The 12,500-nt window shown below is 47.3% G+C and overlaps 1 protein-coding gene across 1 annotated transcript in view; it reads left to right on the forward strand.

Moving 5' to 3' along the window:
• Window positions 1-12,500, forward strand: part of LOC311315726 (protein-tyrosine kinase 2-beta-like) — a gene marked incomplete at both ends in the record, with an annotated part of 31,769 nt that overhangs the window by 10,867 nt on the left and 8,402 nt on the right. The window contains 7 exons of the mRNA XM_084446430.1: window positions 201-301; window positions 533-648; window positions 4,580-4,683; window positions 7,028-7,117; window positions 8,917-9,121; window positions 9,376-9,472; window positions 10,656-10,763. Of these exons, the coding sequence (XP_084302556.1) occupies window positions 201-301; window positions 533-648; window positions 4,580-4,683; window positions 7,028-7,117; window positions 8,917-9,121; window positions 9,376-9,472; window positions 10,656-10,763 (821 nt within the window). The remainder of the gene's footprint in view (window positions 1-200; window positions 302-532; window positions 649-4,579; window positions 4,684-7,027; window positions 7,118-8,916; window positions 9,122-9,375; window positions 9,473-10,655; window positions 10,764-12,500) is intronic.

Below are 12,500 nucleotides of genomic sequence, written 5' to 3' on the forward strand. Positions count from 1 at the left end.
TTTCTCTCCTCCATTCCCCTCCTCCCCCTCTTCTCTTCCTGTCCCTCTCTCTCCCTCCCTCTCTCCTCCCTCCTCTCCCTCTTCTCTTCCTGTCCCTCTCTCTCTCCCTCCCTCTCTCCTCCCTCCTCCCCCTCTTCTCTTCCTGTCCCTCTCTCTCTCCCTCCCTCTCTCCTCCCTCCCTCTCTCTCTCTCTCGTCCAGTGTTGATGAAGAGTCTTGACCACCCTCACATTGTGCGTCTGATCGGGGTGATCGAGGTGGACCCAGTTTGGATTGTCATGGAGCTCTACAAGCATGGAGAGGTGAGGGGTCACACACAGCCACAGGTCAGAGGTCATCGGCTGCTGAGGATGCAGAGAAGGATCCATTCTGAGATATGTAGTTGTGTCAAATTGGGAATTGCAATTAACAAAAACATTTAATGTGAATAAATGTTTGCTGGCCCGGCTATTTGAAACAGTATGCCAACTTTGGGTTTAGTAGCACAAATATATGTGTGTGTGTGTGTGTGTGTGTGTGTGTGTGTGTTTAAGCTGGAGAAATACCTGATGAAGCACAAACACACTCTGAGCAGCGTGACTCTGGTGCTCTACAGCCTGCAGATCTGCAAAGCACTGGCCTACCTGGAGGGACTCAGCATGGTGCACAGGTACACACACACACACACACACACACACACACACACACACACTGGCCTACCTGGAGGGACTCAGCATGGTGCACAGGTACACACACACACACACACACACACACACACACACACACTGGCCTACCTGGAGGGACTCAACATGGTGCACAGGTACACACACACACACACACACACACACACACACACACACACACTGGCCTACCTGGAGGGACTCAGCATGGTGCACAGGTACACACACACACACACACACACACACACACACACACACACACACACTGGCCTACCTGGAGGGACTCAACATGGTGCACAGGTACACACACACACACACACACACACACACACACTGGCCTACCTGGAGGGACTCAGCATGGTACACACACACGCATGCACGCGCGCACGCACGCGCACGCACGCACAGACACACACACACAGACAGGCCCCTATCTACCAAGATCCCAAATAAAGAGCGCAAAACTGCGTTGGCAGTCCTTCAGATTGCACGTGTAGTTGGAATGCGTTTAGCAGGTGATCTATCAAGGATAAATGCATGAATGGCAACAGGTGCAAACGTGTGAAGGCAGCTCTATTTACATGAGGGGTTTTGCGTGTTGTATCCCACAATTGCACCAAGAAAGAAGAGCAACGAAAACACAAAAGCAAATTTGACGCGTCAAAGGTGCGCTGATGTTCCTGGTGCGGATATGAGCCGCGTTGTATCTGCGCTCCCCGGGAGGATTTAGTTACCCAGTCAGAACTGGGTAGAACTGGAGTCATGAGGAAGGGCTGTAGGGGACATGCACTATAAAGGAATGAGATATGAACTGAGATGATGCTTTGGTTCTGTTTATGGGCAAGGTTAACCAATTAAACGTTAACCGAACCTAAAATGATGAGACTGGATCACCCCCCCTCGGCTCACCCATTCATTTATCCCGACCCACACCTGGGGAGAAAGCATAGCATATTGGCCTATTTGACAGCCTATACAAGTTAAACAGGTCTACCGTTGCCTATGTGAAGCCTGACTAATGAACAAAAAGTTTTGCAAAATGAAATAATAGTTAAGCGTACTGCAGCACCAACATAAAAACAAAAATTCCCTCTAGCATGAGACCGTGGCTCTGCAGTAACGTTATAGAACCACAAGACTCACTGGAAACAACCCAGATCTCCTGTGAGGGAAAATAATGACCTTAAAATGAATAAATACAAAAATAGCACATAGTGGACTTTGTAACCGCAATTACACAGAGCCAATTAGAGCCTGCCCTTCAAAGGTATTAAACGGCAAACACAATCAGCATCACTGAAACCGCTCTCAGGGTTGATAAGTCACTGAGTGTGTGCTACAATTATGTAGCACACAATCTCCTCCCATATTTTGCACGCTAGGGTAGACACGCCCCTTATTACATATTCATTTCGGTCAAAAGTACTGGTTGGATAGAGCCTCCAAATGTGCGCACTTGAAGGACGCAATTCTCCATGCACACCGTTCATAGATCACCTGGCACATTCATTTGCGGATATTAAGGCATTTGCACACATTTTTATACGTGCAAAACTTTCTACTGGCATTTAGTAGATAAGAAACTTTAGTAGATAAGATAAGGACAACACACACACATACATAATGTACACACACATACAGACAACACACACACAATGTAGACACACATAAAAACAAAACACACCCTCCCTGTGTCACCTATTGTCCCACAAACACCTGTTATAAATTCAACTGACTTCCTCAAAGTGTCCTAGCCTCGCTTCACCAGACCTAATTCGCAAAAATGCGAAGGATTGGAGCTGCTGAGTTTATTTTCCATTTCCAAGGGGTGTTATCAACGCAGACCAAAATGCCCCTGGACGCAATTGGATAGACTACAAGCAATCAGAGCAACATGGTTTAGTTGTACTGTAGTATCATCATATCAAATGGATACAGTCTCCGCCCCTTATTCCATTAACGGTTGTGATTGGCTCAGCAAATATCTGGCGGGTGGAAATCAGTCTGAATGGGAGCATGGCCAGACTGATCTGTGAGAGAAGCAGAACGTGATCACATGATCAGGAGGGCGGAGCCAGGATACAAGGGCCCCAAAGCACCCCAGTCTTTTGAATTAGCCTTTAATAAAAGACACCTAGGGGCGAATTCACTAAAGCAAATTGCGCCCGCTAATTGCACCATTATATTGCGCGTCAGTTGCGCCCGCTATGTGCTCCGTTTTAAAAACCTATTCACTAAAGACATTGCGCTAATAATATCCCAGCGCAAACACGCCCATTCGGTGTTTGCGGCTGAGTGCAATTTGCTGCTGATATAGGAAATGACTATAAATACTGCGCATACAGCGCGAACTCGTATGCATATCATTGGACGATGGCAGACAGAAAAAGAAAGATACGATTTTCAGACAGCGAACATGAAGGCCTCACGGACGAGGTTCAAAAACATGTCTCACAGCTTTCCGCAAAAAATATCACGACTGCAGCAAAAAATCATATTTGGGGTTTAATTTCCCAATCAGTCAGTGCCATTTGTGTGTGTAAACGCGGAAGACTGCAAACGGAGGTGGAATGATTTGAAAAGACGAACAAAGGAAAAATTGTCATTTTATGTTATGCAAGTTGCAGCACGATGATCTGGCATACTTTTGGGGGAGTGTATAACATTGCCCCACCGGTACGATCTAGGCATCTAAACGGCTTTTCAGGATTCCAAATGTGCACTCAATCACACCGCGCGTCCTGATGTGAGCCCAGTTGTACGCCGCCTCTCCAACGTTGGAAGGATTACGCACGGGAGTCATCATCCATGGCTGAAGATGATACCTGCCGTCACCTATGATACAAAAGCAAAATATTTTCAAGACCATTCAAATAAAAAAATATTGTGTAGGCTATGTTTTTATTTATTTATACCTAGGCCTATATCGGCCCCCAGCCGTTCAATGAACAGCTATAGGGAATGCGCAGTTTCGCGTATAGACTATTATACGCACAGTTTCGTGCTATGTAGGCTATTATAAGTATTATTCATTGGGGGAGCTTGGACTCGCTGGGGACGGGTGGAGAGACGCATAGTCAACTGAGCCTCCCCAGACGCGACTTCATCCTCCAGTTGGCTGAAGAGCTGCGCGCTCTGGTGTCCAAACAGCTACCGCGGTGGTTCTAGTGTTAAATCAAAAAGTGACCTTCTTCTAAATATTCTCTCACGAACAACACGCCTGGCGTTGCGATGCCTTCGCCTCGCAACAATCACTGCTGCCATGATCAGCGGACAGGCTGGCCGCGACACACCCCTTGCGCTTAAATACCACCACGTTTCTGAAAACGGTATTAATTTCACTTTAACTGCGTGAGGCAATTTGCGCCGATCTTTGTGAATTGGGCGGGTTTTGCAATAATGTTCATTTGCATAGAAAGGGGAACATTCTCCGCCCATATTACCTAATTTAAATATGAGCTAATAACACCGGCGCAGAGAAACGCAATGACGAACGCAACGCAGTTAACACCGTATTTCACCCTTTGCGAGGGCTTTGTGAATAGCAAACATAATTTTTGACTTATTTGCACAGGCTTTGCGTCAGGAAAAGCTGCGCAATCCTTTAGTGAATTCGCCCCCTATAGTCTTTCTCAAAGGCCAATTATAAAATAACAGGGTGCTCTGTGGCCATATGAGGAAATTACTTTCACCCAATCGGTTTCTGGGTGTTGGCCTTTGCGTATTGATGGTGCTGCTGTGATTGGTCCACTGGGATATAGCGGTGTTGATGGTGTTGCTGTGATTGGTCGACTGGGATATAGCGGTGTTGATGGTGCTACTGTGATTGGTCCACAGGGATATAGCAGTGTTGATGGTGCTACTGTGATTGGTACACAGGGATATATGGGTGTTAATGATGCTGCTGTGATTGGTCCACAGGGATATCGCGGTGCGGAACGTTCTGGTGGCGTCTCCTGACTGCGTGAAGCTGGGGGATTTTGGGCTCTCACGCTACATCGAGGAGGAGCAGGAGTACTACAAAGGTACACACACACACACACACACACACATTCTCGCACACATACATGCTCGCACACACACACACACACACACACACACACACACGCGCGCACATGCAACAACACAGACAGAGCTGCATTAAGCCAAACCCAATCCTGTCAAATCAATGTGTGACAGAGAGACATACCAGCAGTGCTGGGTGAGAGGTCATGTTTACGGTGGCATGCATTTGTGCGTTTGTTCATTTTTTAGCAGGATTACGCAAAAACTACCAAACTGATTTTGACAAAACTCGGTGGAGGCGTGTAGCACGGTCCAACTCAGAACCCTTTACATTCTGTAGTGGATCCAAATCCACAAATTAAAGCAAGACTCCCCGTGTGGACGGGGTTAATACTGGGTTAATACTGGAGGACGGGGATAATACTGGGTCAATACTGGGTTAATAATGGGTTAATACTGGAGGACGGGGTTAATACTGGGTTAATACTGGGTTAATACTGGAGGACGGGGTTAATACTGGGTTAATACTGGGTCAATACTGGTGGACGGGGTTAATACTGGGTCAATACTGGGTTAATACTGGGTTAATAATGGGTTAATACTGGAGGACGGGGATAATACTGGGTTAATACTGGGTTAATACTGGGTTAATACTGGAGGACGGGGTTAATACTGGGTTAATACTGGAGGACAGGGTTAATACTGGGTCAATACTGGGTTAATACTGGAGGACGGGGTTAATACTGGGTTAATACTGGGTCAATACTGGTGGACGGGGTTAATACTGGGTCAATACTGGGTTAATACTGGGTTAATAATGGGTTAATACTGGAGGACGGGGATAATACTGGGTTAATACTGGGTTAATACTGGGTTAATACTGGTGGACGGGGTTAATACTGGGTCAATACTGGGTTAATACTGGAGGACAGGGTTAATACTGGGTTAATACTGGGTTAATACTGGTGGACGGGGTTAATACTGGGTCAATACTGGGTTAATACTGGGTTAATAATGGGTTAATACTGGAGGACGGGGTTAATACTGGGTTAATACTGGAGGACGGGGTTAATACTGGGTTAATACTGGAGGACAGGGTTAATGCTGGGTTAATACTGGGTTAATACTAGAGGACGAGGTTAATACTGGGTTAATACTGGGTTAATACTGGAGGACAGGGTTAATACTGGGTTAATACTGGGTTAATACTGGGTTAATACTGGGTTAATACTGGAGGACGGGGTTAATACGGGGTTAATACTGGGTTAATACTGGGTTAATACTGGAGGACGGGGTTAATACTGGGTTAATACTGGGTTTAATACTGGTGGACAGGGTTAATACTGGAGGACGGGGTTAATACTGGGTTAATACTGGGTTAATACTGGAGGATGAGGTTAATACTGGGTTAATACTGGGTTAATACTGGGTTAATACTGGAGGACGGTGTTAATACTGGGTTAATACTGGGTTTAATACTGGTGGACAGGGTTAATACGGGTTAATACGGGTTAATACTGGGTTAATACTGGAGGATGAGGTTAATACTGGGTTAATACTGGGTTAATACTGGGTTAATACTGGAGGACGGTGTTAATACTGGGTTAATACTGGGTTTAATACTGGTGGACAGGGTTAATACGGGTTAATACGGGTTAATACTGGGTTAATACTGGTGGACGGGGTTAAAACAATCAACTCACTACTGTCACGGCCAGATACCACCCGAGAATCATTAATGCGAACTCGGTAGTCTAGGGGTTACCTCGGGCTAGAAACTGAGCCGTGCACTCTAAGCTCCGGTCTGTCATCGGCGTGAAATATGTTGTACCTGAACAGGTTGGCATAGGCGGGTCCTACCTGGACGCAGTAGGCTACTGATGGTCACTCCAGTACTCGATCCAAGCCTTCTTGGGAGGGCAGCCTGGCTTCCATAAGCGGCCAGCCCAATCCTTGGGTTGCTACTCTCAGTGTAGCGCGAAGAGCCACCGAAGCGGCTAACGAGACAACGGACACGGGATCTCTACAGGGTTCAGTCACGGTCTTAATCAATGTCCTCAGTGAAAGGTTTGGCTTCCCGGCGAGACGCTGGATCCACGGGGGCCTTCTCTTCCGTCTCCTGCCGGGTTAAGTTCAAACCCTCCCTGAGTCAGACCCGCCCCTAAGCCTCTTCAGACCAATCACCATCCCACACAATGACAGACACAGAGACTAGACGGATCCGACCGTGACACTACCTACTCAGGACTCACCAGGACTCTTTGCTTGTGTGTGTGCTTGTTTGTTCGGGTGTGTGTGTGTGTGTTTGTTCGTGTGTGTGTGTGTGTGTGTGTGTGTGTGTGCATGGCTATATTCTCTCCGAAGCCTCCGCGAGCCGATTGCCTATCAAATGGATGGCCCCGGAATCCATCAACTTCAGACGGTTCACCTCGGCTAGCGATGTCTGGATGTTTGGTGAGCTCAGCTGATTGGACGGGGCGGATGGTCTGGATGTTTGGTGAGCTCAGCTGATTGGACGGGGCGGATGGTCTGGATGTTTGGTGAGCTCAGTTGATTGGACGGGGCGGATGCTTGGTCTGATGGAGCTGACTGGTGACGCATTCACACACCATAGCACCTGGCTGGGTGTATTTAATCATCCTGTCTGCATGTGAGCGTGTATTCAATTATTGTGTGTGTGTGTGTGTGTGTGTGTGTGTGTGTGTGTGTGTGTGGGCACTCACGCTCTTGTGCATTGAATTATGTTTGTGCATGTGTGTTTCTTGCAGGTATGTGTGTTTAATAATGTGTGTGTGTGTGTGTGTGTTTAATAATGTGTGCGTGTGTGTTTGAAGGACAGGTTGGGAATTGATCATTATAAGCCATGTTATGAGGTTATTTACGATCATATACAACGGCCGATATCAAAGTTTCATCAAACGGTGCTCTCTCTCTCTCTCTCTCGCTGCTACTATAACTCACTCAATGGATCCATAGGTGCAGGCAGGATCCCTCAACAACCCCATGAACAGGAAGACAGGAAAATCACTGAGTGGTCACTGGTGTCCCTGGAAGTTCGAGGTTTGAGGGATCCACTGAGTGTGTTAGCAGCAACGGGCTATACTGTATCTTGAGAGAGCACCGTTTGATGAAACTATGATATCAGCCGTTGTATATGATCTTAAATAACCTCATAACATGGCTTATAATGCTACATTCCAAACCTGTCCTTTAATAATGTGTGTGCTTGTGTGTTGTATGTGTGTGTGTTTAATAATGTGTGTATGTGTGTATGGCTCAGGAGTGTGTGTGTTTAATAATGTGTGTATATGTGTGTGTGTATGTCTCAGGTGTGTGTTTAATAACGTCTGTGTGTGTGTCAGGTGTGTGTGTGTTTAATGACGTGTGTGTGTGTTTAATAACGTGTGTGAGTTTAATAATGTGTGTGTGTGTGAGGTGTGTGTGTTTAATAATGTGCGTATGTGTGTCAGGTGTGTGTGTGTTTAATAATGTGTGTGTTTAGTAATGTGTGCGTGTGTGGGAGGTGTGTGTGTGTGTGTTTAATAACGTGTGTGTGTGAGGTGTGTGTGTGTTTAATAACGTGTGTGTGTGTGTGTGGGAGGTGTGTGTGTGTTTAATAACATGCGTGTGTGTGTGTGTGTGAGATGTGTGTGTGTGGGAGGTGTGTGTGTGTTTAATAACGTGTGTGTGTGTGTGTGTGTGAGGTGTGTGTGTGTGGGAGGTGTGTGTGTGTTTAATAACATGTGTATGTGTGTGTGAGGTGTGTGTGTGTGTTTAATAACGTGTGTGTGTGTGTGTGTGTGGGAGGTGTGTGTGTGTTTAATAATGTGCGTGTGTGTGTGTGTGTGTGTGTGTGTGTGTGTGTGTGTGTGTGTGTGGGAAGTGTGTGTGTGTTTAATAGCGTGCGTGTGTGTGTGTGTGGGGGGGGAGGTGTGTGTGTGTTTAATAACGTGCGTGTGTGTGGGAGGTGTGTGTGTGTTTAATAACGTGCGTGTGTGTGTGTGTGTGTGTGAGGTGTGTGTGTGTTTAATAATGTGTGTGTGTGTGAGGTGTGTGTGTGTGGGAGGTGTGTGTGTGTTTAATAACATGCGTGTGTGTATGTGTGTGTGTGTGAGGTGTGTGTGTGTTTAATAATGTGTGTGTGTGGGAGGTGTGTGTGTGTTTAATAACGTGTGTGTGAGGTGTGTGTGTGTGTGTTTGTGAGGTGTGTGTGTGTGTGTGTTTAATAACGTGTGTGTGTGTGTGTGTGTGAGGTGTGTGTGTGTGGGAGGTGCTGTCTCTGGACCAGCAGCCGTTCTTCTGGCTGGAGAATGGGGAGGTGATCGAGCAGCTGGAGACGGGGGTCCGGCTGCCCAAGCCCCCCCTCTGCCCCCCCGTCCTCTACTCACTCATGACCCACTGCTGGAGCTACGACCCCCACACCCGACCCCACTTCAACCAGCTGGTCTGCAAGCTCAGGTACACGCACACACACACACACACACACACACACACACACACACACACACTCGCCCCACTGCAACCAGCTGGTCTGCAAGCTCAGGTACACACACACACACACGCACACACAGACACACACACGCACACACGCATGCACACGCACGCACATACACACGGCCAAGCTTCACACAGCTGGTCTGCAAGCTCAGGTATACACACACACACACACACACGCACACAGTCACTGTGTGTGTGTGTGTGTGTGTGAGTAGTGATATCTACAGGATGGAGAAGGAGCAGGAGGGTGAGAGAGGGAGAGACAGAGCTCGTTCCCTGAGTCACTTCAACACAACAGAGCCCCCACCTAAGGTACTGACCCCCCCCCCACACACACACACACACACACAAACACGTGTGCATACACACACACACACACACATACACACACACACATGCACGCAAACACGCGTGCATACACACACACACACACACACACACATACACACAAACACACACACATAAACACACACACCAACACACACACACACACGTGCACAGGGACGTGCACAGATAGACACAAGGTGTTGCTAGAGCACCTGCCCTTTGCCCTCTGGAGACAAGGCAAGTGCCCTTTTGAAAGTTACTTTTTTAATTAATTTTTTTAACAGTGTAGGCCTACTGTATGTGCCCATGGTGACATTGATCAATTCTCGATTAAAAGCGTGTAATAATAATGCCCCAAAATGCGTTGTAATTTTGCCAGCCCCCCCCGCACACACACGTGCCCCTCCCCTCACTCTCTTCCTAGTCAACGGTAAACGCGAAAAGCGGACACAAACGGAGGCGCGCTACTCCTCCACTGCCCTTTCCCCATCCAGAGTGCCCGAGTGATGACAGCTAACCAGCCAGGTAACACATAAACGAAACGAGTGTATTGTTTGCCCCCTAAGCCTCAGTTGCCAAACTATAACTTGCATTTATTTGTCTCTGTTGTGAAGTAAGTCTCATACAGCGCCCAACAGCTGAGCTTAAATTAGCCGACTGCCCACAAGCTAGACGCTAGTCATAATCAATTAATAGATTTGACGTAGGCCTAATGATGACCACCACACGACCAATGTCGGTAGAATTGTTGTTGGTACAGCATGTGAAGCTATCAGTGTACTTAAGCTGAATATTTAGTATTATGTAGTAATCTTAACCAAGTCCACCCCCCCCCCCCCCGGTACACAACTCGCGCGACAATCGAAAATCTCTGCAATTCCCCCCCCCCCGTCCGTCAACGAGTCGCGGTGCTAAGTGCCCTCATTTTTCACTGAGCACCTGCCCCCATAAATGTCTGTGCACGCCAATGTGCATGCATACACACACACACACACATACACGCACACGCACACACACACACATACACACACACAACAGACACACACATAACAGGCACACACACATACACAAAAACACACTCACACATATACACACACACACACACACACACATAAACACACACACACACTCAGAATGATGGCTTGTTGTTCTCATCCTCCTCCCACAGCCATCCAGGATGAAGCAGAATCTCCGCTCCAGCACCCTGGACACCCGCAAGGTAGCCCCGACCCCTAACCCCGCCCCCACCAACCCCCAGCACCCTGGACACCCGCAAGTGAGCCCCGCCCCCTAACCATAACCCCGCCCTCGAACCCTAACCCCACCCCCTAACCCCGCCCCCACCAACCCCCAGCACCCTGGACACCCGCAAGGTAGCCCCGCCCCCTGACCCTAACCCCGCCCCCTAACCCTAACCCCGCCCTCTAACCCTAATCCTGCCCCCACCAACCCCCAGCACCCTGGACACCCGCAAGGTAGCTCCGCCCTCTAACCCTAACCCCGCCCCCTAACCCAGCCCCCACCAACCCCCAGCACCCTGTACCCCCGCAAGGTAGCTCCACCCCCTAACCCTAACCCCGCCCCCACCAACACACTCTAACCAATCACCAGCACCCTGGACCCCCGCAAGGTAGCCCCGCTTAAGTAGTATATCCCAATACATAGAATGCCACATGGCAAAAATACCAGGATGTCCTACTACATCCGGTCGTATTTCACAGTATGAAGCCAGCACACTTTTCTGGCTATTCTGACCCACAATCCTGTGTTCAGCGGAAATGATGTCACATGTGTGAGTCGCTCCGGAGGCGTTTTGATGAATCCCAGCTGTGGACGAACGTCACTTCATGGACTGAGACGATGTAGTCACATTTCTAGGCACAATGGACCTCATTCCTGAACGCAGTTAAGAAGAAATTTCTTCTTAACTCCACTTACGAAGTTCCCTGGACAATTCTGGCATTCCTGAATGGTTTCTTATCTCGGATTTGTTCTTATCTAAGAACCGGATTTAAGAACGCGGAAATGCAGTCGTAGGTAGGCCAGATTGGAGTGCGCCCGTTCGCAAGGGCTGAATTTATGAGAAATCCGAGGTGATTGCGTTCACATCAATTCTACAGACATCCTAGGCTTGAATAATAATCATAATCATAAATACGAGGATATTTGTATCATTTCCAATTACGTTTCACAATCATGATTCTACAAGGCATCGCAGTGTCCTAAAATAAATAAAAGCACTACACAAACACTGCAAATGGCAGTGAATTAATAAATAAGCACTAAACTCAGTCGCTATACTCAGACTCGGCACAACAGCATCTTATACTATATAACATATTCCATAGTCGTCAGAATGGACACATCTACATTCTGTAAATAAACGATAATATCCATAACTAACTAGCCTATCAAGATCCATAAGTAGCCTACTCGTGCATTTAATTAAACTGTACAATTGAATCTGCTCTCAGCACATCCCATCCCTTTCATGTAGGCTATATATAAGTCCATATATACTGTCTTGTTTTCTTTTGCTATTTTGTATTGTTTTTTGTTTTTTTTCACCTTGCTTAAGCTTAGTGTGCACGTTATAAGAGCCAGCGGAGAAACGTCTCACTGCTCATTTTATTTTACTGGTATGTTGCATGTGACGAATAAAACGTTGAATTTGCACATGACCTTGAACATCAATCATGTCAATTGGGAACGTCTCAACTTTTTCCGCGCTATCTGGGGATTTTGTGTGCACACGACCCTGTAGTAAGGAGCTGGCGTGGCGTGTATGTATGCAAATTCAGGTGTACGAGAACACGCATTCAACTTAAGAAGGGGAGCACAGCTGAGAACACTTTGCCGGTTTAGGAACACATTTACACCCATTCATGAATCCGGCAGGGATCTTTCTTAGGGTTGGTCTTACGAAGTTCGTAAGAAGACATTTAAGAAGACACTTAAGAAAATGTTCAGGAATGAGGACCAATGTTATGACAAGGTAGTATGTCCCTACTTG

This window comes from Borostomias antarcticus, assembly GCF_949987555.1.
Source record: "Borostomias antarcticus genome assembly, chromosome: 12".
NCBI classification, from domain to species: Eukaryota; Metazoa; Chordata; class Actinopteri; order Stomiiformes; family Stomiidae; genus Borostomias; species Borostomias antarcticus.